This window comes from Mus caroli, unplaced genomic scaffold, assembly GCF_978045245.1.
Source record: "Mus caroli unplaced genomic scaffold, Mus_caroli_1 scaffold_1, whole genome shotgun sequence".
NCBI classification, from domain to species: Eukaryota; Metazoa; Chordata; class Mammalia; order Rodentia; family Muridae; genus Mus; species Mus caroli.
Genome location: NW_028227256.1, coordinates 148197182 through 148224469, shown reverse-complemented (window position 1 = coordinate 148224469; position 27288 = coordinate 148197182). Strand labels below are relative to the sequence as shown.

The window sequence follows — 27288 nt, the reverse complement described above, 5'->3', positions numbered from 1 at the left end:
CTTTAATTTGTATCTATTTTATAGTAATTTATTCTGTAAAATTTACCATCTGTTAATTTTTTGAACGAATTACTAAAACGACTATTTCTAAATTAACTTTCTAAAATAAAATAACTTCCTAAATTTTCACTGTCATTTTCTAGAGAGGTTTAATTAAAAAAAAAAAAAAACAAAAGTTTCTAAAAGTCGAATTTAATGGGCAAGGGAGATGGCTTGGTGAGTAATGTGCTTGCCGTAATAGCACAGGGTTGTGTCTGAATACTTAGGACTTTCATAATAAGCCAAGGTCCCATAATAAGACGGCAGCACACATCTGCAAATGTAGTTCTCCCAGGGCAAGAAGGGAGGCAGACAGGAGGACACCTGGAAGCCAGGTCATTGGCATAAGCAGCTGTGGTGAATACTATGAGAGACCCTGCATCAAAACAGCAAGGTAAAAGGCCAGAGCTGACACCTGAAGTGGCCTTTGAACTCCACTCCTGTGCTTGTCTTCATATGCAGACACAGGCACAGGCATGACCCACACATACACATGCACACACAAGTAGGTAGACAGACAGACAAATCAGATTTAGACTGGCACTAGATTTCAGGTAGGGCACTTGCTGCATTCTTGGTAGGTGAATGAATGTTTTAACTTACTTTTCCTCACTTGCATTTTATGACAAGATTTCCAAGATTCTGGAAAATGATGGAACTCACACTGCAAGGCAAAGCTGAGAATAAAGGATTCTCATCTTTCCTCATATTTGTATTAAGCACTCTTGCTGGTTCTGATGAAGTAGTTTCATTTCTACTGTGGTTTTGGTGTCTGCTGTACTTTGTTATCTATAAAGGGGGGAGGGGTAGCTATATTCTTTATTTGAACCATTGGATGCAGACAGTTCCTGTAAGAGTGTGAACTCATTCCTGCAAGCGTAGGAAATGTTGCTCAGAGTCAGTATCCACACTGGCCAAACACTGACATTTACACAGCAAGAGAAACCTCCTTTCCAAGACTTGCAGAGCATTGGCCTCTGTGCATTTGTCTGCTGCAGCCATATTCCTCTCACTGGAGTAACTCCTATGCTACTCCAAAAAGCTGGACTCAATTGAGTCATGTTTCTACTGCCCAAAGACCCTCTGGGCACACAGTGGTGGTCAATCTCTCGATTATTTAAAATGTGTACCTGAGCAGAGACCACAGAGAGGCCAGAGCTGAAAACCTAGGGCTCAGTTCCTTCTTATTTGTTTTTCTCCTTAGATTCGAGCTAGTAACTATCCAACAGATAGGAGCTGGCACCTTTCCTTTTGTGACAGCGCTATACTGTACTTATCCTTTAATAACTAGCCTTCTCCTGCATCCAGTGGAAAACTGGTTCTGAGGCCTTGCACTTTGTGCAGAGGTTAGCTCGGGATACTCACCTTAGAAGCATCTACACTGACCTCCAGAGAGACATGTGTTCCCGTCTGGGTTGTGCCTCTATGCAGTCTACCTGTCTTTAATGATTGCATGAAACGTCTTAGTAACATGCCAATTGTTCTTTAGGCTGGTTTTAGAGGTGAAGAGACAGCTTGTCAATTGCTATTCTCATGTTACCGTCAAACACATAAGAAAGGGGGACCTGCTACTTCAGTACTAGTAGTGCCTAGAAGCCCACAATTAACTATATTTTAGATGCAAATAACACAATATTTGAGCTATGGACATGAATATCTGTTAAGTAATATACACATATACAGAGTAATCTGTTATTGAAAATCTCATTATATCCTGAGGCTTTTGCATGTTAAAATAGCAGATCTCTTTGTTGGGGGGAAATTATGTTTCTTATGTTTTCTACCTCTGTTTTGTCTTTCAGGGAAGCTGATAAAAAAGGGATTTGGCCTGAATGAGCTGTTAAATATCCATAACTCTGCCAAAGTGGTGAATGTCAAAGAGCCTGAAGCTGGCATGTGGACAGTGAAGGTACTGTGTGATTTCACAGTCTGTTTGTTATTTCATTTTTAAGTTGGCATGCTTTAGAAAGCATATAAAATAGCTTATTTATATATTCTTGCCATCACGGAGAAGCCCTTTAATGAAAGTACATGCGTGGGAGGTCTTGAACACTTAAGCTGTGTAGTGTTGCTGTGATGACCATGGGCATCAGTGATTTTCTGGAACAAGGATGTAAATTCTTGGGCAGTTTTCCTATCATCAAAGCTGTAGACTGATGGTACCATCCATTTCTTGCTTCCAAAATCAGCAGATGCGGAGCCAGTGGAGAACAATAGCTAGGGCTGTGGGCTCTGGGTGGAACAGCGAGGGGTTGAACAGCACCTACAAGCTGGACTGCTTGGGAGCAGAACTTCTCTATTGCTCTCATACCTTCTCATGTGACTGTGGAAGTTCTTCACACTGCAGAGCAGGGCTAAGAAGTAAGCTCACATATATGAAATAGTGCAAGGCCAGGTGTCAAGTGCTGTTGGCTGCTATTTGTTAGAGGTACAGTCATTATTTTCTTTAATAAAAATAACACTTGTTTTCTTGAATTTTATATATATATATATTCAATATGGAGTAAAGAATGTAACATACAGTCAAAATTCAGAATACCATAAATCATAGGTATGACGTTGTTGTTGATTATGTGTGTAACTGGCTGCGGTGGGCAATTGGAGAGATTGCCAGTGTTTCACAGACTTTTCATTATGCTCTGGCCTTCTTCCAGCTCAAGCGTCTGTGTTTTTATGTGTGAGAGGGTTTTCCCCGAGAACAGGAAAAGATTGTTCTGCCGAAGATTTTAACACCACTTGGGAGCAGCTTTCAGATCATTAAGGCATAAACTCTAAATGCTCACCCCAGGAGCGTGCTTAACAAAGTGTGCTTCCTCGTTAACAAAGTTGCCCTGCATCCTTTCCCCGCTACCCAGCAGCACCCTTAGCGGCCTTTTGCTCCAGAATCCCTGCAACAGGGTTTGTCTCTTTCATTACCTCAGGTTACCAAGAAAATAGATCATCTTTGTGGGACCAGCATTCAAATTACAGGAATCTTGTGACTTTACATGCATGTGGGATGGTCCATCACAGGCATTCTCTGGATTTTCCATGCCAGGCAGACTTGCATTTTCAAAGAATATATATATTAATCTTCTCATTTTAAGAAATTAGAGTTTGCACTATAATTCCCCTCAAGTGCCAGAATATCTATCTATCTATCTATCTATCTATCTATCTATCTATCTATCTATCTATCTATCTATCTTTATTATCAGAGTTCTAAGCCCTGCAGGGATACTATAAAGGGTAGAATAGATTTGGGGAGCAGATGATCTTGAGGGTGTAGGGACAAAAAAGAATATAAATGCAACCTGTCAGTTTCTTAAGGAATGGATCATAAATGGTCACAACTATTTTATTAACTCTGTTCCATGCACACAGTAGGTGTGCAGTATATACTGGATACTTTGATGGCAAAAATGAAGTCTTTTTCTACTCTGGCATTTTGAATTATATGACTAAAATTGATGTGATATGTGCTGGGTCTGTTTTGTTTTGTTTTGCTTTTTAACCACAGTAGGGAGGGCTATGAAAGTCAAACCTCTTAATCCCTCAAATGATTTAAGCATGACCTAAGTCAGCAGTACCCTAAGTTGTCAGTCAGATATTCTGTTGTTGCTTTCTGGATCGTAACAATAAGATATCCATTGTTGGCCATAAGCAATATGCAAGCGATGCCCCTTTATTAGTAGTCTATGGGGCATTTGAACTTTCTTCCAGGTGATTTGGATTGCTACCAGCGACTTTTCCTCTAGCAAAACTCTTGCCTGGGGGAATGGTAGGTCACAGCGGCAGTTTATCTTGTGCTTGACATGTCTACTTAGCCAGTCATCAGTTCTCAGTGTTTACTTTCGGCCATGTTGCCCACTATCTGCTTAGTGTGCTCTAAGTGTATTTAATTGGAAGAGAAGAGTTCCAAAGATTAGTCTGTAAGCAAGGAGAGTGAGAAGAACATGGCGAGGCAATTGAATCTCTGTTTGGACAAGTGTCTAAGCTCAGTCTCCTATCATTAAGAGAGCTAAAGAAGGAACAGTATCTATTTTTACATTGCACGAAATTCACTAAAAGAACCTTTCTCACTAAAGAACCTCTGCTTCTGACCAACACAATTCCTAGTTTGGTAACAATAATTAAATACAATATACGCATCGAAGTGCAATTTACAGAGAATAAACTTATTTTGTTCCTATATGAAATATGCAAAGAATCCATCAGCATGATACAAAATAAATGGAGTTATGTCTACTGACATAAATAATGCTACTGACATTGGGTCTCCCTTTTAGACAGTTGGTGAATGACAAATGTTCTCCATGTGTGCTTTCTCAACAAGAGAGCTAAGAATGAGATAGAGCATCCTGCATGCTATCTCCTTTGCTCTTTGCTATCTGGAAAATGTCTGCCATATCAGATGAATTAATAATGACTTTTTAAATGTTTCCAGTAACACTTCAGTGCAAGTATGAAAAACAGTCCTTTTTATGACCATAAGATATTTAAAGATCATGTGATTTGGCTTCAACCACTCTTCTGATTATCTTGTATAACTTACATTTACACTCTAGACAGATTTAATTATTTAAGTTTAAGCTGGTCCCATTATCCTCTCCTTTGCCCCAAGCTTTTGTTTTGTGTTGAAGACAGGGTCTCTGTATAGCTCTGGCTATCCTGGAACTCACTATGTAGACTAGGCTCACCTTGAACTCACAGAGATCTGCCTACTTCCTGAATGTCTCTCAGAATTCAACTCAAATGGCAACACTTTAATCAAGTCTTGTCAAAGATGGACTAAAATATCACCTTTTCCTCTGGTTGACTATGCCTCTCTTAGATTCATTTTTCTCTTTTATCATAATTCAATTTTTGTAGAGATTATTTTCTCTCTTGTTATTGTTGCTAGAGTTTTACCACCTCTCTAGAGAGACCAAAGTGCGCAAACAAGAACTGTCTAAATATTTATGAGTAAAAATTAATGTTTCCTCTGATGGTTTCTAAGAAAGTGACAGATTTCGCTAGCCTACCAGCTTGTGAATTGGGATGGGAGACTTTATTGTAGCCATGACTTAAATTCTCCTGGAGTGGCTTGCTCTTTTCTCTTGGGCTTTATCTTGCCAACACTTTGCTATGATATTTTGGGGTACTTTTTCACACAATAAGTCAACTTATTTCTTTAATCATATAAATGATGCAAATGTTTTAACTTGCCTCTGGTGTAGGTAAAACATACAGAACAGAAGTAACTGAACAGAACAAAAAATTTTATTAAAAACAGGAGAGAATGCTGTTTTATGCCCCCAAGTTTCCATTTATATGGAAACTACAAATTCTGGATCTCATTTCTGAGAAGCAATATGAATTTTCCATTCAGACAGCTGTAGCTAATATATAGCTACATAGAATATAAGTCTATTACCACTGAAACTCCCTGGGCCAAGTTTTGTCTCCTTCTACTTAAGGGAAACTCCCTGTGATGATATTAAATAATAGATTTAGATAATAGAAAATGTTTCTATGAGCCTAGGATTATCAGTGTAATCATTTGTAATTTAACACATCCCCTGGGATATGTTTCCATTAAGTAAATTTGTGTAAACTATCCCTAGATAATCCCCTAAGTACAGAAGAGAATATTCCATATCACATGACTATATTGAGATTCTAAGACTGGAAGAAAATTTTTGGTTTAGATGGTTATATTAATTTTCAGTGCATACTAATACATGTTCTAGAGGTTAATATGGTTGCCTAAATAAGATATGCATAATGATAATACCAGTTCAGAAAGCCCTGCACCTAGATGAAGAACGATAGGTGACTAATGGTTGATGAGAGAGAGAAACTCTGTCTTGTCCAGGGACAAGCTCCCCAATAGGGAGGTGAATTGTAAACACATATACAAATGGACTCAACAGGATAGAGGTGTATCTATACACACGCATGCACACACTCAAACATACACACACACAAACACACACACTCATACTCCTATATGTATATATACACACATATATAATGTCAAAATTAAAGAGCTCATGAATTTGAGGTGTAAGGGGACAATGGAGAGTTGGATGAGGAGAGGATCAAATTGAAAAGATACTCATGAAATTATCTAAAACATTGTTTTAAATGTACAAGGTACTTTACTCCCTAGCATTGTAATATTTGAAAATTTTATTGAAGTTCAGTGTCTGTGTGCTTTAACTATTCATGATTTCATTATCAATCAAATAATGTATCTTAATTTTCGCTGACATCAAAGAAGCCACTATGCAAACAAACTTTGTTAATGCTTTCTATGTGTTTATCTGTATATTTACATAAAATTTACAAAGAAGGAAATATTACTGTATCAAAATTAAATGTATTGTGATTACAAGAGTGTATGTATTAAGTTTTGAAAGTTTTTATGAAAAGAGTACATTTTGTAGATCACAGTATAGTCTCCGGTCATAAAGCATGCTTAAGAGGTGGCGCATGCCTTTAATCCCAGCACTTGGGGGAGGCAGAGGCAGGCGGATTTCTGAATTCGAGGCCAGCCTGCTCTACAGAGTGAGTTCCAGGACAACCAGGGCTACACAGAGAAACCCTGTCTCGAAAAACAAAAAACAAAACAAAACAAAAAAAAGAGTCATTAGTAAATCACTCTCAAGTCTACAAAGGACCACACAAGAGAGTTCTCCAGGCATCCTCAATTGTGACCTATGAATGTCTGTAGGTAACTCTGCTTAATAGCATTAATTTAGTGTTTAGGGCGATGGAGCACTTTATCACAGACTTTTCCTAGAAAACATTCCAGTTATTTTGGCCTTTTAATATCAAAGTGTTAACTACATGGAATGTTCTTATTTAAAAAGAGATTTGTTCACTTGAGCAGAGATAAATTTGAGTGGATATAAATATATAGTGTATGAGTGTGTGTGTACATGTGTGTGTGTGTGTGTGTTTAAATCGAGTTTATTCTATTCTTAGAGAACATTTCTTTCCTTGCTGGCATCTTCATCGAAAGAAGAATACCCAATAGAATAACTCATAAAGTGAGCTTATGTTATTATATGTTTATGGTGGTCACAATGCCTATATCTCAGAAATTCTCAAGGAACTGATGAAAATAATCATATTCTTTTAATTTGGAAAGAATGTCTATTTTAAGAGTAAATATTTGAATACACACACACATATATATTGATTTATACATTTTTGTTCAAGATCACTATTCATGATGTTTGTGATCCCAAAGCATTCCTTAACTTCATAAATAATAGCTGCTTAATACTGTTATGCCTGAGTTAGAAACTGTGAAACTGTTTAAAAGGTTGCTGATACATGAGTAAATTAATTAAATAACCGCCTCCTAAGTATATGTGTCATATATTATGCTTTCATTTTTTTAGCATTGAGTACATTTGTTATTTTTTGAAAAATAACAATTCTTCAAGAGGAGGAAATGGAATCTAGCTCTATCAATTAAATTTTAATTCAATTAGTGCTACTAGGAATCCTCACTGGCTTAATACAAGGAGGTTCTGGTCTCACTAATATTCATGTTGACAGACTGACCTATTTCATGGAGGCACTTTGAAACCCTGGTTGATAGGCACAGCCACTTTAGCAGAAGTCAGCAGTCTGTACATCTAATGAGTAAAAAGAAGGGTTCAGTTTCAATTCTGCAAGGATATACTCTGTTACATCTATAACCCATGGGCCTGAACTGGTACTATGGCATTATAGAACCTTGCAGCTAGCTCTTGGTGGCTCATGGAAAATCTACTATACATTTATCTTGCTGATTATATTGAATGTTATCAAGTTGGCATCTAGAAATTAGCATGTTGTGTGTATTAATCTACGTATTTGAAAATCCAAAAATACAGAGCTTCCCTCTTTCAGAGCAAGGTTTATCAAAACCTCTGACTCTCCTAACAAAAAGGACAGTTAGAAATCTACCATAACTACCACGAATATGGAGAATAATATCTTCTATGTCTTAGAGTCCAAGGCTACCTAGAAATTGTTATCCTAAACTCCTATCTGTGAAGTTGAAAAAGAGCATTGTCTATTGAGTGACATCTTTGCATGTAATGGGTGTTCCATGTTAGTAACCTAAATGGTCTCTAAATGTAGGCAGGTATTTAGCAAACCAGCACCCTTAGATTAGACAGATCCATATGCATTCCCCCTGGGTGGCTAGGAAATACTGTGCTAAAATAAGCTCTAGGAGGAACTCCCCACCACTCCTGGGGCTCTCCTCTGATATAGGTGTAGATGTTGGTATAAGAGATCTTCAGAGTCTCCTTTGAGAGAAACTGAGCAGGAAGCAAATGCTAATTCTTAGTAGGTGGAGTCATGCTGAGATGTGGAGCCTAGATTTAGCCATTGGATCACTGCCATGGCTGCAGTTAGCAAGCCTTATGATGCATTTAGATAAAAGAAAAGAAGAGAAAAGAAAAGAAAAGAAAAGAAAAGAAAAGAAAAGAAAAGAAAAGAAAAGAAAAGAATTAGGAAACATTTTCTGAAATTGCACTTGAGTGGGCTTTGTGAGGGAAAATTTAGTTTTGTATTTCATCCATGTCTGTTGGACATCTATCATTTGACAAGAGGGAACAAAGGAGAAGTTCAGAAATCTGTAGAGATTTTAGATTTACTTTTACCCCCACTCATTAGTGACTAAATATTTACCATTGACCACCAGGTATGTGATATTCACTGAATTATACTTTAGAGCAGTTTACATGAGACATGCATTGCAAAACTGGTATAACCGAATGGAGAATCACAACTAAATTCAGATGCATTACCTGGGTCAGGCATGTGACTCTGGCACGTCCATTGTTAACACACTGTGGTTTGCCACACCAGTAGTGATTGCTGCAACCAGCCACTGACTAAGGTTGTTGTTATCCATTTTAGACCTCCAGCAGTGGAAGGCATTCTGTTCGTATCACCGGTCTCAGCACTATCGATTTCCGAGCTGGCTTTTCTCGAAAGCCCACGCTGGACTTCAAAAAAACAATGAGCAGACCCGTGCAAGGTTAGTAGGCACATGGCTCTTCAACTCGCGTCAGGGAAAGCTGTGCCCAGCTGGTGTGACTGTGTAGGTCTGTGGCATCCAATCATATTGACAAGCATAGCACTCATCTTTCCTTAACATGATTGTGATTGGGACTTTGGTCCACTTTGTGTTTTGCAAAGAACAGTTGAAGATCAGTGATAGCAGAATTTCTCTGAAAGCAACAGAAGCTCAAAGGGCTTCTTAAAAATAAGACTCCTGGGCTCTGCTGTCATCTTTTAGATCAGAATTGCAGAAGTTGGGACTTAAGAGCACTCCAGTTGACTCTTAGACTTACATTTAGAAAAGCATTACATGTAGTGGGTTTTTAAAGATTACTATTTTGTAAACTGCTGTTGAGATGAAGTACCTGTATATTTCTCTGTAGTACATTTAAATGTAATATGTATTATTTTACATTCAAGATGAAATTATTGCTGATTTTTAAAGCTTGTTCTTGTTCCTATTTTATTTGTCCATTAATGTTTATAATCTTATTGTAAAGGTAAAGTTCAGCCATGCTGGGCCCTTTAGAATCTTTTCCACATCATTGCTAACTTATCTTTATTTGTGCAGTTTTAGTAAGAAGAAAAAAGTGAATCTTAAAAAATGTTTACATAATCAATTCTCACATAATACTTTACAATTCTAATTTTCTTGGTATAAGAACAATTAAAATTCTGTAAGATGATTGCTTACAATGTCTCAAGTTCTAGCTTTATGTAGGAAAAGCTCTGTAACTAGACCATCAGTGTAGAGCATGCCTCCTTACAGTTTGTATATGCTATATGCTACTACAGTGCTGACACTTAATTAAACAGATGACCCCAACTGTGTGACACTCATACATGACAATGCCTTTCTCTTGTAGGGATACCTACGTATGTGCTACTGAACACTTCTGGAATCTCCAGTCCAGCTAGAGTAGACCGTCTGGAACTTCTGAGTATCTCAGGGGGATCTCTTAAGACCATTCCTGTTAAACATTACCCAGATCGGAAGCCTTACGGCATCTGGAATATTTCTGACTTCGTTCCCCCTGATGAAGCTTTCTTTCTCAAGGTGACAGGCTATGACAAAGATGGTTATCTCTTCCAGAGAGTGTCAAGTGTTTCCTTTTCCAGCATCGTCCCAGGTAAGGCAAATGTTTCACTCAACAGAGAAATACTGATAGCTTAAGGGAAATATCCCACAGGTAAAATAAGGACTATAACGTAAAAGTTAATATTCCCATGGTACTACTCTATCACCAGCTGATGAGCATTTACATGCAAATAATTTGGTTTGTTTTTTTACACTTAATTTTTATCTTGGTATATTATGTATGTAATTTAGTATTTATGAAAATTAAAATATGAAAATATCACTGCCCATTCCCTTGATTTTCTCTAGACCCTCCCATGTTTACCCCTACCTTTTCTCAAATAAATGATCTCTTTTTCTTTGATTATTATTGTTACACAGAGATGGATACATATAAATACAACCTGTGGGTCCATTTGCTGTGGCTTTGCTTTGTGTGCATGGTTTCAGTGCTAACTACTTTGTATTATATTGGGGGCTCATCCCTGGGAGAGGCTAATTCTCTTTCTCCGAGCACTCTTCAGTTGCCTTTAGTTCTTTGTCTAGGATGGGGATGGAATGAGGTTTCCCCACCTGCACTAAACTGTCTATTGATATTGCCATTATTCAGGTCTTGTTTAGGCAGCCATGTTGTGGAGGCATCATGGTGTAGTCTCCCTGTCATTTCTAGGAGATAGCTTCTTACAGCAGACTTCCTGGTTCTCTGGATCTTGTCATCTTTCTACCCCTTTCCATGAGGTTCCTTGAGCCTTGGGTGTAGGCACTATGACTTAGGTGTATCCTTTGGGGGGCCAGGCTCCCATGCTCCATTGATCTTTACATTATGACCATTTGTAACTTTTTGCAATGGTCTTAGTTTTCTATAAAAAGAAGCTTTTGTTCGTTTGTTTTTTATGTAAACATATTTCTTTTAATTTTGAGATTATAATTTAATTACATTTCTCCCTTCCCTATTCTCCCTCCAAATTTGCCAATAAGCCCCTGCCACTTTCCTTCATATTCATGGCCTCTTTTTTCACTAATTGTTATGGCACACATATTTAACTTTTAAGTAGTACTTTTAGAGTCTTATGTTAAATCTTACTGATTATAGATTTGAGAATTTTGGTAACTTTAATGAGTAGGAAATTGTAGTAATGCCCTTTTATTTTCCCCAATTCTTCAGTTCTATAAGTTGGCTAAACATTTATATGTAGTGGACAAGCACCATCTATTCCACAAAGAATAGTGGACTTTGAACAAATGGTGATGGTTGGACCTGGGATTAATTGGTTATTTAATTACTAAACTAGTTCCTGGTATATCTTCTATGATAGAAAGATGTGGTTACAAGATAGGAACGGCCGGGGAACATCCAGTCTCTGTTTCTCTCTACCTGAGAGATTTTTAAAATGGCCAAATTCTGACTGAAACTTTAGACCCATAGCTCTAACCCTGCCCTAGGAAGCCATAGAGAAATTTTGTTTTCAGAGCTGGGCAGGAGCCAGAAGCTTATCTTTTATGTATGAGGCTGAGATTTGGAGATTGGAGAGCTATTGTTTAATCACAGTACAATCACAAGCATAGAGCCCGCCTCAAGATTTCCTCATGTTAACATTCAACAGAGTTGACTTCACCCCCCACCCTGTATTGAATGCGTAAAATTTGTTGGATTCTTTAAAAAATACTTCTCATTGTTTCTTTTAGGAAAAAGTTGCCCTATGTATTTAATTCTAAGTTATGTGGATTCTTCTTATGTTTTTACATATTTGGAATAAGAATTTATTCTACAGTTGATGATGTAATGTAACTCACTTGATTTGTTTTTCTTAGCTTGGTAGTAGATAAAAATAGTGTACTTTTAAGATCAACTGAGGTTTTAATTTGATGACTATCATAGTGAGATTCTATGGAAATTAATCTGCTTTGAATAATGGTAGTTAAAATAAATTCGGTAATATGGATTAATTGGAATTCTGATGGCTTGTTAACACCGCTCCAGTGTAAAGCTTGTGGGGGAACTATAGAAATTATTTTCTATTGTACTGACTTTCTTGCCTGTTTTCTTTCTTTTTTTTTTTTTTCTAGATGCTCCCAAAGTTACAATGCCCACAAGAACGCTGGGATACTATCTGCAGCCAGGCCAAATCCTCTGTTCTGTTGAGAGTTTTTTGCCCTTTACTTTGAGTTTCATGAGAGATGGAATTGCCCTGGGAGTAGACCAATATTTAAGGTGTGTGAATGTTCCTCTCAGCAGTAGTGTAGAGCCACAAACATGCAAAGACGATTCTGTATTCTTATTTCTGACAAGCCACTTCTTTCCTTTACCATCTTGGAACACAGCACTGGGCTGCTCACGTGGTAGTGGAAGGAGACAGAATAGGGTGGTAAATACACTACGACAATAGAAATTCTAGGATATATTCCAGATAACTTAGGGCTTATACACTCTGTGCTTTATGTAATTCGAAGATTCCAAGTCAAAGATTACCGAATTATCAACTCAAAATTAGGTAATAGACCTTGGAATGCTCTTTGCAAAGTTCCCTGCAATCTTTAGATTCATTGAATTTGGGCTAAATGTGTCTACAGCTCCTATTTAAAGTGTAATATAGTGAGTGAATCTAATTGGTGTTATGACAAAAATACAAACAATTAGAAATGTTATCACTTAGCAGGTTATTAACACGTAGCTTTGCAATGTCAAGTACTTACATTTAAAACTGGATGAGAAGCTGGGAATGGCAGTGCGCATCTTTAATCCCAGGACCTGGAAGGCCTGGGTCTCTGAGTTTGAGGTCACTCTGGTCTACAGAATGAGTTCCAGGACAGAGAGGCTTACATAGAGAACCCTGTCTTAGCTAACTAAGCAAGCAATCAACCAACCAAAACAATAGCCACCACCAAATAGGGGAAAGGGCATTTGCATCTGTAAAGATGGTGAGCAAGGAGGTAGATTACATATCCTGGGGCATTTCACACACCAGTCAGTGAAGAGGCACAGCGGCCAAGGGCAGGAAAAGGAAGGCAGAAATGAGGCCACTGTGTGTGGATCCCAGTGAGCCAGGAGAGAAGGATGGGAGACACTGTGTGCAGAGAGCAGGTTAGCATGGTTCACCAGGAGCATGTGTGGCTACAGCAGAGAAGTCAATGCAAGGAGTTGGCTGGAAGGTACCAACTCTTTCTTTAAAAGTTGAGTGACATTTTATTGACAAATGCAAGTAACCTAATTGACAAAGATTTGCTACTTCTTAAGAAAATGCTTGAAGAATTATTTCTGGAAAGTATATTGCCTTTTGAGTTACCACAAAACCCAACTAGATTTGGGAGTAAAAATCTCTAAGAATAACTTTAGCAGTCTTTCACACTGCGGATGCGATATTAATATAGCTCTATAAGATGTTGACTATTTGACAGTCTTAATTTATATAATCCCTTTATGGAGATTCATTGTCAGCAAAGCTTGTGGCTGGAAACTTAATCATATCTAGAAAGTTTTTCATTCCCAAACAGCCGGCTGCTCCATACATAGTCCATCTTGATGATTTACTCAGCCGCCTGTTTTATAACCAGCCTCAGAGCAGAACAGGCTAGCAGATGATGGAGCCACATAACTGGCCGATGAAATAAAGTAACTCCGCTTCCTGTTTAAATAGCGACAGTTTTCAAAGACACTTGAGATTCTTTATAAACATTAACTCATTGATTCCACACAATTCCTGGGAGGTAAGCCACAAAAATTCTTGTTCTCGTGTTTCCAGTGCTGTGGCCCTGAGATGAGACAGGCCTTGCTGACATGTATTAAGCCATAAGTGATGATAGACTGATACTCTAATCCCAGTTTGCTTGCATGCCTCTGCCGTAGATTCCCAGTAATATGAAACATGGGACTTAATCTTCGTTTTCTGTCAGCCACTTTGACCGTCAGGGGATTTGAGAGAGATGTCACTTTGCATTAGCTGTGTACACATCTTCTGGATGGGTTCTTTGTCCTGTTCAAAAGTCTATTTCTGGATTCCTTTTCTTTATTGTGGTATTAGGATGTTTATGTCAACAGAGAAGGCAGTGATAAACATGAATGACTAAGTCGGACATAGTGGCATGTGCCTTTAATCCCAGCACTTGAGAGACTGAGGCAGGGGGATTAGAAGTTTGAGCCCGGTTTGACCTACATAGTAAGACCCTGTCTCAAAAACTTTTAGTTTTCCTTCTCCTAGCAGTTCCTAAATGAGAGGACTATATGAGTCAAATATAGCTGTAGAGAATATCCTTCAAACAATCAGTAAACTGGTCATGCATTCTCAGACAAAGGAATTTCCATTCAACTTCTCATTTTAAAAGGAAGGTCTTGGGACTAGATGAATTTTTATTTCCTGTCTGAAAATTTCCATGAAGCCAAGGTTTGATGAGTCCTAACACCTCATCAGCTCTGAGACAGGCATTGCAAAGAACACCTGAGATGTACACAGTCCAAACGGTTACCTTCCTGTGATTGACAGTGCCCCCTAGAGAAGGGCATTGGCACACTTGTGTTTAGTGCCCTGGTGTAGAGTGCTTGAGACACAGCCCGAGCGTCCAGGGCAGTGAAGGGTTAAGGGATACCGATTACTTCTGGAACTCACAGGACCATTGGTACACAGTTCCCACAGAATGGACAGGAAACCCTGGCTGATGTGAAGTATCCTGAGCTACTATGGTACAGGGAACAATGCTCACGTAGGAACTCACTTTCCTGGAGATGGGAACCTATGCCTAACTTACTGTTCCAAACCCTGTCAGGGCTCAACATGATGTCTGAGCTCAGCAAGTCATTCATGGTTGCTTTCCTGTTGTGCCTGGGTGAGGAGAGATGTTGAGCCTAAACTAAAATCAGAAGTCAGTGAGAGGAGTCTCAAATCTGGGGAGGCCTTTTTTATTCCTTTTTTCCCAAAAGATTATGGCTAGTAATTCTTGAAAATTAGAAACATATATAATATTTATATTTCAACTGTATTTTTAAAATGATAAGGCCCACTTCTGTACACTGTGAACTTTTTTAAGCAATAATTAAATATCTATCTTTTTAGACTGTTCCAGAAGATGAGAAGATTGGCAGTAAATGGATCAATATTTGTTAGATGGTCAGATGCATGAGTTTGTCTACAGAACTAGTCTTTTTTTTTTTTTCAATTTTTGCATTGCTTATTATATGTATAGGTTAAATCAGATATAATATATACTTCCAGGTAAGACTTACATATGAAAAGTATATTTTCATTGTGTTACAAAGCAGATGTCTTACCTTCACATTTGTTTCTTTGTATTGAGCACGATCCTTGCCTCCAAACTGGGAAGGATAGAGGGAGGAGAAATATAATCAGTGGCTGTCAACTCAAGTATGTTTTTATATAGCCAGGAAGAAAAGGTTGTAAAGATAAATTCGCGTTCTTACAACTTATTGTCTCTTGTATATTTTTCCTCAGAGTAGAGGAGCATAGCTCTGTTTAAAACACAAAAGGCATATGACTTTAAGTTAACATTTAATCTGCAGTTTTCACACCCTGCTTCCTTTGCGTTGTTCATTGGAACACATCCTTCAAAGCAGATCAGATCGCTTATTATTGCTTTCGTGTTTCTCTTGCTTGACAGACACTAAAAGCTTTCCTGTTTCTTGTCCCCAGAGAATCTGCCAGCGTGAACTGGGACTTCACAAAGGTGACGTTGTCTGACGAGGGCTTCTATGACTGCATCGCTGTGAGCAGTGCAGGGACGGGACGGGCACAGACGTTCTTTGATGTATCAGGTAAGTGCCACCTGCCTGTGCCTGTACCTATGGAAATGAGATGCTGGTAGACTGAGTTTGTACACTTCGCCTCGTGATCATTTTGACCGTCTAGCTATCTACTTTACTACACTGAGAACTCCAACATTGGTCACCCCACACCCAGCCTTTGTGTCTTTCCCTGGGCCAGTTTCCCCCTCTCCTTATAAAAATTATTCTAATTTTTCTCTCCTGGCCCTCCCTCTAGGGTTCTCCCTACACCGGATCTTCCTCTGCCCATTCCCCTCTGTATCCCCTCTTCCATCCAGTTCCTCTGTCACTTTTTAAAGGACTTGATGCCTTACTTCATGAGCTCTAAGAGGACAATAATAATAAGACAATGTGCACGCTATGGATGACTGAGCAATGTTTGAGGTACATGCACAGTGCTTAGAAGGCAGCTTGGAACGTACAAGTACCTGATAGATAATTATTACTATTTTACCATTTAAGGTTTTATTTTTACTCTGGTGGTTGTATCTCTATATGTAGGTACCCACAGAGAAATGTTTCTTATTTTCATGTATGATAATCACAGTAGATTTATGAATAGTCTCTGATCTCCAAATTGAAGACCATGATAAATCAAAAACAAATTGTCTCCAAACACAGAGCCTTATTGGACAGACTATAGTATAAAGAAGGTCCAATGTGATACCTGTCATTTTGCATTCAGACAGTAAATTACTGTGAGTAGATTGGAGGCAGAGTACATTAATATTTTATAGGATAAGATACATTCGTAGAAATATTGTCCTTTAATTTCCCAGAATAACTGGGGAAGGAGCCTGGGGTATGCATGCAAAGATCAGGTTCAAACCACCGACTCAGCATACAGTTATAATTTTTGGATATTTTTATTGGGTATTTTATGTATTTACATTTTAAATGTTATCCCCTTTCCCGGTTTCCCCTCTGGAACCCTCCATCCCATCCCCTCTCCCCCTGCTTCTATGAGAGTGCCCCCCAAACCACCCACCTACCCACCTACCCACTCCTACCTCCCCACTCTGGCATTCCCCTAAACTGGGACATCAAGCCTTTACAGGACCAAGGGCCTCTTCTCCCATTGATGCCTGACAAGGCCATCTTCTGCTACATATGCAGCTGGAGCCATGTGTACTCTTTGGGTGGTGGTTTAGCCCTGGGAGCTTGGGGCGGGGGTGGGGAGGAGGGTCTGGTTGGTTGATATTGTTATTCTTCCTATGACATTCAAACCTCTTCAGGTCCTTCAGTCCTTTCTCTAACTTTTTATATACTGGGGATTGAATCCAGGGTCTCACAAAGGCAAGCACTAAGCAATCACTTTGCCCCTGAGCTAAATACAGTGCACAGAAAACTTCATTTTCACTGAAATATTCTATGCCTGCCTTATGTTATTCTGTACTTGACAGTCTCCTGGTATCCTAGTCTGACCTTCTCATGTTATGGCTGCTGAAGCTGAACAGTGCCTGTGTTTGCTTTCAGTATGCATTTTCCTGAGATAATTTAAGACCAAAGAAATGTTTTAATTAGATGATGGTTTTGAATCCTAGGATTTGTTGTGTCCAAGAAAGAACTTGGAAAGAGAGGCATGTAAATCAGGCAGGCGTGTTCTTTCAGTGAAACTATTTGTATTCTCTTCTTCTTAGGAAAATAAAGATTGTCTGCTGAAATAAGTTAAGTGAGTTGACATACATCACAAACTATTTATTTTTTCATCTCCAGAAATTATGAAAAGCCCTGGAATTGTGTCAACATTCCTCAGCTTCTGGGAAAGTAAGCACTCGAGCACTTGAGTGTTCTTCCCAGCACTGTTAATTAGGAGAAAGGACAGGCGGGAGAGAGGCTGCAGCAAGTTGTTTCAGGCATCTTGTTAAGTTACTGGGAGATGCTAGTAAGACTTACAGAGTTGGATCTGTGGTGCCAGTAGCTTCCTCTCATCCCTGTTGCACATTCTCTATCTGTATTCCTCTGTGCCAGCCAACAGTGGCATAACTGGGGAAGCTGGCTCTTTGACAAGTTGGTTTCCAGGAATTCTTTCCTTTAGTCAGCCATGAAAGAAGTCAGAAAGCATCAATGTTATAGCAATGGATGTCAGAGCAGGAGTAGCAGACAAGGGCTCCTTGGGGTTTGAAAGAGTGGGCACTTCTTTCGTTCCAAGTTTAGAATACATGCTGCAGAGGCAAGCTCAAGTGGGCATTCTTCGAAGGGTAGCTATTTGCTTAGCACAGTAGCCACTAACCACTATCTACTTCTCAATTTTCCTTTGCCCAGGGTAAGGTCCCAGCTCAGCAACCATAATGTCATTGTGTATCCAACACTTGGGATCAAGGGCTGATTTACTACCCAGCTGGGTCTCATATTTTTATAAAATATTAGGAAGTGAGCATTCTAGAAGAGTGATATTCTTGTCACAATACTTGTTATTGTAAAGTCAAAGAACATTTGATAGACAGCTGAAGAAAAGCTAAACTTCTATTGATATGTTTCCTCATCTTTTTTTTTAACCACTGTGGTAGTTGACATGTTCAAGAATTTTGAGTTCTTGTTGTAATGTTGGTTATTGATTGTATTCAACAAAAGATGGGTATTTAAGTTTGCATCTTTAATACAAAATGGGTATTAGAAAGAATTTGTCAATTATAAATAGATCTGGCAATGAGAAAACCACACAAGTGTCCTGAACATTCTTTTCCAGTGATACTTGAAGTTAAGCTGAATAGTATCACAGTTTCTCTTAACTTTCTGTATCGAGATTTTATCAATACAAAACCATACACTTACCAAAATTCTGGGTTTAAGTAAAATTCTAAACATTGATCCTGTCAAGGCATGCCAGTGGAAAGAAATATTTATTGGAAACATTTATTTATTTTGTTTATATGTCTGTTTTGCTGTTGTGTCTCTCTGTGAATCATATTACATGTTTAGGACTCGTGGATTTCAGACTAGGGTATCGGATACCATGGAACTGGAGTTATAAGTGATTTTGAACCGTTATGTTTGGGTGGTAGGAACCAAATCCACGTCCTCTGTAATAGCAACAAGTATTCTTCATATTGAACCCTCTCTCTGGCCCCAGAAAAAGAAAATCTTAAGACAATAGGGTATGCTTTTAGACTAGTGATTCCTAACCTACCTAATGTTCTAATCCTTTAATACAGTTCTTTAAGTTGTGATGACCCCAACCAAACAATTATTTTGTTGCTAGTTCATAACTATAATTTTGCTGTTAATATTGTAATGTAAATATGTTTGGAGATAGACTGTTGCCAAAGGCATTGCAACCCACAGGTTGAGAACTGCTCTTTTAGAACAAGGGAGGACTTGGAAACAACCTGATAACATATCACTTCGAGCCATATCTATCATCCTGGTGGATGCTGTGTTCTTCAAAAGACTCAGTATCCATCCTTTCATTTAAACAACCATAAATGCTTCTTTCATCCAAACAAATGAAAAACCTTCTTCGTTCCGTTTTTCTAAATCCTTCCAGTTATATCCTTTGGCCAAGTCAATTTGACTCTCATGTATATAACCTAGAGATCTCAATTTGGTATGGACAAGTACATTGCCTTCTAAAGTATCATGTAACTAGATGATAATTTGGGGGGTGTCTCATTGGCATAGGCATTAGTCAATACTTTCTGTTATATATGGAAACATCTCGACAGATATTTCAATACACATTTATATATGCAGAGATTTTTAGGCCACATGTGTAAGCAAGCAAAGTCGATTGTAGGTTTATTGATTTGAGTCTTCTGATTTTGCAGAGCCTCCTCCGATCATCCAAGTGCCTAATAATGTAACAGTCACTCCCGGAGAAGGAGCAGTTTTGGCATGTCTTGTCATCAGTGCCGTGGATTATAATCTAACCTGGCAGAGGAGTGGCAGAGATATCCGACTAGCAGACTCAGCAAGAATTAGGACCTTGGCCAACCTCTCACTGGAGCTGAGGAGTGTGAAAATTGGTGATGCTGGGGAGTACCGCTGTGTGGTTTCCAGTGAAGGGGGATCAGCAGCAGCTTCAGTTTTCCTCACAGTCCAAGGTACAGTGCTTCTAGCAACTTCTGGCCAATGGTGTTCTTCCACCTTCCCTCTTCCATATTTCTCCTTACAAGTGTGCTGGGTCAGAGTTACAGCATCTATGAAAACAGTTGTCTTTGGATGAAAGAATGCTTGGGATGTTCAGTTGCTTAAAAGGGACTAAACTGGAAACTAAAGTATCTTCAAATAGGTGGCTTTACTGAAATCGAAACTTGACCTGGTAGTTGCAGATGTCCATTTTGAGACAATATATAAATTGTCTCTGGATGTTTTGATGTTTTCAGGTTCTCTAGTCTACTATGTGGATGTCAGACAAGATCAGGTATGCTCAGGGTGGTATGTTCCCTGATTGAATTTCATACAATCATACCTGATTGTTTTCATAATTGTCTCCAAGGATTTGATCTTCATTTAAATGTTATATATCCACATATGTGACTAATTTAAATTTTTACTTTAAAAATACATTTAATACATTTTACTAATGTATTTTTTTTTTAATTTTTTTACTTGAAGTGACCGAAGTGGTAGCAATCACTAGCTGAACCTATTTCTACCTATTTTATTTAGGATTTTAATTTATTTATCTCTCACACATTTTGACCCCAGCTTTCCCTACCTCTAGTCCTCCTATTCTCCCCTACCTCCCTTCTCCTCCATATCTATCTGTCCCATCTTGTGCCAGAAAAGAGAAGGTCTCTCAGGGACATTAGCCAAACACAGCACAAGGTACAATAAGAGCCTTCCAGTCTGGACCAATGCCCTGAGCAGACTTTGGCCGCAAACTCTGCAGCCAGTCCCATAACACCCAGAGGGAGATCCACTCCCAGGTGTTCTAACACAACCAGGTCCACAGGATCCCAGGATCTTGGTTACATCAGGATCTCAGAGTCCCAGAGGCAGCTTGACTCCCAGGAGCTCTGACATACCCAGGATCTCAGGATCACAGAATCACAGGATCACAGAGACAGCTGAACTCTGAGGAGTTCGGACATAACCAGGATTACAGGAAGGATAGGCTCCAGTCAGATATAGCAAGGGCAGGTAGCACTAGAGATAATCAGATGGTAGGAGGCAACTATAAGAACATAAGCAACACAAACCAAAGTTACTTGGCATCATCAGAACCCAATTCTCCCAACCATAGCAAGTCCTGGATATGCCATCACACTGGAAAAGCAAGACTGGTATCTAAACTCACTTCTCATGATGATGATAGAGGACTTTAAGAAGGGCATAAATAACTCCCTTAAAGAAATACAGGAGAACACAGGTAAACAGCTAGAAGCCCTTAAACAGGAAACACAAAAATCCCTTAAAGAATTACAGGAAAACACAATCAAACAGGCAAAGGAAATGAACAGAACCATCCAGGATCTAAAAATATAAATAGAAACAGTAAAGAAATCACAAAGGAATCAACCCTGGAGTTAGAAAACCTAGGAAAAAGACCAGGAGTCATAGATGCAACAGAATAGAGATAGAAGAGAGAATCCCAGGGGCAGAAGCTATCATAGAAAACATTGCCATAACAGTCAAAGAAAATGCAAAAAGGTAAAAAGCTCCTAACCCAAAACATCCAGGGAATTCAGGATACAATGAGAAGACCAAACCTAAGGATAATAGGTAAAGAAGAGAGTGAAGATTGCCAACTTAAAGGGCCGGTAAATATCTTCAACAAAATTATAGAAGAAAACTTCTTCCCTAACCTAAAGAAAGAGATGGCCACAAACATACAAGAGGCCTACAGAACTCCAAATAGACTGGATCAGAAAAGAAATTCCTCCTGTCACATAATAATCAAAACACCAAATGCACTAAACAAAGAATATTAAAAGCAGTAAGGGAAAAAGGACAAGTACCATATAAAGGCAGACCTATCAGAATTACACAGACCTCTCACCAGAGTCTATGAAAGCTAGATCCTGTGCAGATGTCATATAGACCCTAAGATAACACAAATGCCAGCCCAGGCTACTATACCCAGCAAAACTCTCAATTAGCATAGATGGAGAAACCAAGATATTGCATGAGAAAAGCAAATTTTACACAATATCTTTCCACAAATCCAGTCCTACAAAGGATAATAGATGGAAAATGCCAACATAAGGAGGGAAATTACACCCTAGAAAAAGCAAGAAAGTAATCTTTCAACAAACCCAAAGGAAGATAGCCACACAAACATAACTCCACCTCTAACAACAAAAATAACAGGAAGTGACAATCACTTTTCCTTAGTATCTCTTAAGATCAATGGACTCAATTCCCCAATAAAAGACAGACTAACACACTGCATACATAAACAGGACCCAGAATTTTGCTGCACAGGAAACACACCTCAGTGACAAAGACAGACACTACCTCAGAGTGAAAGGTTGGAAAACAATTTCCCAAGCAAATGGTCCCAAGAAACAAGCTGGAGTAGCCATTCCAATATCGAATAAAATCAACTTTCAACCAGAAGTTATCAATAAAGATAAGGAGGGACACTTCATACTGGTCAAAGGAAAAATCTACCAAAATGAACTCTCAATTCTGAACATCTATGCTCCAAAGGCAAGGATACCCACATTCATAAAAGAAACTTTACTAAAGCTCAAAGCACATATTGCAATCCATACAATAATAGTGGGAGACTTCAACACCCCACTCTCAGTAATTGACAGATCATGGAAACAGAAACCAAACAGAGGCACAGTGAAACTAACAGAAGTTATGAAACAAATGGATTTAACAAATATTTATAGACGATTTCATCTAAAGCAAAGGAATATACTTTCTTCTCAACACCTCATGGTTAGCTTCTCCAAAGCTGATCATATATTTGGTCACAAAAAGACCTCAACAGATACAAGACTGAAATAATCCCATGCACCCTATCAAATTACCACAGACCAAGGCTGGTCTTCAATAGCAACAAAAACTATGGAAAGCACACATACACATGGAAACTGAATAAAGTTCTACTCAATGATAACTTGGTCAAAGAAGAAATGAAGAAATAAATTAAAGATGTTTTAGAATTTAGTGAAAATGAAGACACATCAAACCAAAACTTATGGGACACAATGAAAGCAGTGGTAAGTTGAAAGCTCATATGTCTAAGTGCCTCCAAAAAGAAAAAGAGAGCTTACACTAGCAGCTAGATAGCACGCCTGAAAGCTCTAGAACAAAAAGAAGCAAATACATGCAAGAGGAGTAGACAGCAGGAAATACTCAAACTCAGGGCTGAAATTAACCAAATAGAAACAAAAAGAACTATACAAAGAATTAACCAAACCAGGAGCAGGTTCTTTGAGAAAATTAACAAGATAGATAGACCCTTAGCCAGACTAACCAAAGGGCACAGAGACAATACCCAAATTAATAAAATCAGAAATGAAAAAGGAGACATAACAACGAAAGAAAAGATACAGTATGACCAAGGCTGGATGAAGAAACCCAGTAGGTGGAAAAGTGTCTCGAGCAAACTGAAGTGTCAGAGACAGCCTCACTCCCACTGTTAGGAATCCCAAACACACACACACACACACACACACACACCACACACACACACACACACAAAACAAAACACCAGGCCAACAACAACTATAAGATATAAGCAGGGGGCCTTGTGCAGATCCAAATTCTGGTAGAGCTCAAACAAGTGAATTTTAATTGAGCATTTTCATACATACATATATATGTACCTACATACATATATATATATCTCCTTATGTTTTGTTCCTATTTTCCCCACAGTACTCTCTCTGTGCCCTTTCTCCCTTTTGCAGTTCTTTCTATCCTAAATTGATTTCCAGCCCTTTCATGACATATGTGTTCCATTACCCTTCCTCCCTTCCTCCTCTCTTTCCATCTCTTTTTCCCTTTCATAGGGCCTCCCTCTCTCTGTCTCTGTCTCTCTCTGTCTCTGTCTCTCTCTCTCTAATCTTATGTCAGAGAAAACATATAGCATATGTTCTCCAATTTGGCTAATTTTGCTTTGCTATGATAGTCTCTGCTCTATCCATTTTCCTGTAAATGTCAGACTCTAAGTTTCTTTATAGGAGAAAACATTCCATTGAGTTGATGGACTACTTATTTTTAAATCCATTCATCTTCACACAACCCCCAAGCTGGGAACGTTTCTTGGCTATTGTGAAGAACACAGCTCTTAGCATGGGTATGTAAGAATATTAGTGCCATGTTCAGTGGAAAACTCTTTGGTCACATGACCAGTGTACCTAGATTACAGGGTAGTTCTATTTTTAGTTTCTTGAGGAACCCACCTACTGATTTTCTTAGTGGCTCTAGAAACTTTAAAACCCACAAGAATTTCTTTTTCTCCATGTCCTAAATTCCTTCTGTTGTAGATGGTTTTCTTGATGAGAGCCATGTTGACTAGGGTGAGCCAGTGTCTCAGGGTACTTTCTATTTTCATTTTCCCGATAGCTAAAGATGTTTAAAACTTTCTCCACATACTTATTTACTGTATATAATTGTTCCTTTTAGAATCTCCAATTCAGCAGACCATTGTTAGTTGGCTGCTTTTTGTATTTAATTTTGATGTTCTTTATAGATGCTTGATATTAATCCCTTAGTTGATATCTTATTAGAAAAAACATCCCTCCCATTCGGTAGCCTGATAATTTCTCCTGATGTACTTAAGGTTTCCATTTATATGGGAATCTCATCTATTTGTCAGTTCTTAGAATTGTTTTCTGTACTATTGGGGTCCTCTTCAGAAACTTCACATCCATGATTGTATTTTGAAATTTTTCTCCAGCATTTTCTTTTTGTCTTTTCTTTTCTTTTTTTTAAGTTTTATTTTATTATTATACATAAGTACACTGTAGCTGTACTTATGTATAATAATACAGCTTATGTATAATAAGGCACGCCAGAAGAGGGCATCAGATCTCATTATGGGTGGTTGTGAGCCACCATATGGTTGCTGGGATTTGAACTCATGAATCCACTTTGAGATAATTTTTGTAAAGTTTGAAAAATATAGTTTCATTATTTTACACGTGGATATCCAGGTTTTCCAGCATATTCGTTGGTTGTCTTTTTCTAACTATGTGCTCTTACAGTTTTGTCAAAGATTACATGAAGGCCATAGCTGTGAGTGTCCTTTTCTGGGTTCACTAGTCTACTCATTGTCTGCTAGGACCATGGTGCTTTTGTTACCATGGTTCTATAGAGCAGTTTGAAATCAAGTATTATGATGTTCTCAGTATTGTTCTGCACAATATTGCTTTGACTATTTGTGTTCTTTTATGCTTATATGTGAACCTTAGGGTTGCTTTTTCTAGTGGTATGAATGTTAATGAAATTTGAACTTATATATTCAATTTATACATTGAATATATAAATCATTTCCAGTAACAATAATTTTCAAGATATTAGTATTGCTGTTTCATGAATAGGCTTTTCCATGTTCTGGGATCTTTCTTAATACACATTAATAAAAGTACTAACGTATAATAATAAAAGTAAAATACACAGACACATAAAGGAAGAAAACACAGACGGAGGTATGAATTATTGCTTGAGGGGCTTCTCTGAGGGTTTTTGAAAAATGGCGACCTCAGACATGGACACTTCCTTTCTATTTTAAATGTAGTGCTGAGCTTGTATTGGACAAACGTTCAGTGTCAGGACTGTCCTCCCTTTAGGACCATGTCTTCTTTGCCAACCTGAGACTTCTGCTCACCACTCTCTGCTTTGCACTTTCTGGGCTGGCCAGGCTCTGCCACCATCTAAGCTTCTCCAGTTTCTACCTCTTGGGGTGACCAATGGAGGAAATCTTCCAAGAGCATTCTGAGTGGAGAAAGATACCCAACTGTGGAGACCAGTACATGTCAGCCAGTCTCAGCATTACTCACCCTCCTGGAGAGATGTGGCTGTGGACAGCAAGCAGTCTCCTGGAGCCTTGGAGGTTTTGAATGCTGCATGAGTGATTGACAGGTGGCTTCTGAGGTCAGTTCAGCTTTTGCCTTCTGTCCCAGAGCTCTCACAGCCTAGTTATTCTTAGTTGTTCGGGTCTGTAATGAGGTGGGACTAACTTTCTCTGGATTCACTTCCCTGCATGTGCTAAGTTCTGTGTCGCCTGCATTTTAATGCTGTCAATGGCCCACTTTCACACTGGTCTATCACTGGTTCTGAGGGTTGGCACCCATTTGGGGTCTGTAGCATGTTGAATTAAGGCATCCTGACTTGTGACTGACTGTTCCTTGTTCTCAGGCCCACAGTGTAGCTCAGTTTAAAACAAAAGTGAACCACTGCCCTTTAAACTTATGAAGAACTCTACTAGTCCATATTTTGTATGAATGCATATGTATGCAGTGGCACATATGTGTGTAGGCATATGAGTTCATGCATTTATACATGCATGTATAGGACACACAACCCTGGATTTCATTATGTACTTTCTGTCAGCATTGATTGATTTGATTGATTGATTGATTGATTGATTGATTGAAGCAAGCCAGAGTCTCTCAGTAGCCTTGATTCACCAAGTTTGACTGGCTGCCCAGTGAGCCTTGGGTATCTTCCTTTCTCCACTTTCCCAATGCTGGCATTATAAGCCCAATCCACCAAGCCTGACTTTTTTAACGTTGACGCTAGAGACCAAGCTCAGCTGCTCAGAGTTGAAAAATAAGTACTGTGCTGACTGAACTATCTCCCAGACCTCTACTAATATATTGTAAATACAGCTTATGGTAATTATAATATTGGTGAAATTTTGTTACAGCTTGTTCAGATATGTTTTAATGTTATTTTTCACTGCTATATACAAACTCACATGAAAATACACACACATACAGACACTCACTGAGAGCAAAGTCTGCGTCGACTGTTTAGATCACTGAAAATAAGTATGTGAGCAATGGAATTTAATGACTACTCTGTTGGTTTTGAGAGCTGTCCATAAAAGACCACTAGCTGCTCCAAAATGTCTCTCAGAGTAGGATTATTGGCATCTAAGTCCCTCAGACTGGCTAAAAGTCTTAATGTAAGGAGCAGACTCCTCTTGGCACCTTTTCACCACTAATTTGAATGATTTGATTGCTGCCTGCAAAGAATATTTAATTCCAGATCTTTGATGTGGGAGATTAATTGTACCAGAATGGGGTCTGGCTACTTAGTAATGGTATTAGGAACAATGTAATAGCATAACTAAAGAAAATTCCCAAGACAGTTTTCTAGAGATCATATGTTAGAGAATATCTATTTTAACACTTATTTATTATATTGTTAAAGACAGGAAACAGAAACTGTAGTGGGGTTCTAAAAGATACTCTCTCTACATCTAATTTTTGTTTATTTCATGGTCCTTGAGGTA

General features: G+C 38.5%; 1 protein-coding gene across 2 annotated transcripts in view; it reads left to right on the top strand.

Annotated features, from left to right (window-relative positions):
• Positions 1 to 27288, top strand: part of Hmcn1 (hemicentin 1) — a 435732-nt gene that overhangs the window by 178566 nt on the left and 229878 nt on the right. For both annotated transcript variants that reach the window (XM_029475879.2, XM_021160385.3), the window contains exons 6-11: positions 1842 to 1948; positions 8929 to 9049; positions 9939 to 10202; positions 12218 to 12362; positions 15790 to 15911; positions 19688 to 19963. In XM_029475879.2, coding sequence (XP_029331739.1) covers positions 1842 to 1948; positions 8929 to 9049; positions 9939 to 10202; positions 12218 to 12362; positions 15790 to 15911; positions 19688 to 19963 — 1035 coding nt within the window. The remainder of the gene's footprint in view (positions 1 to 1841; positions 1949 to 8928; positions 9050 to 9938; positions 10203 to 12217; positions 12363 to 15789; positions 15912 to 19687; positions 19964 to 27288) is intronic.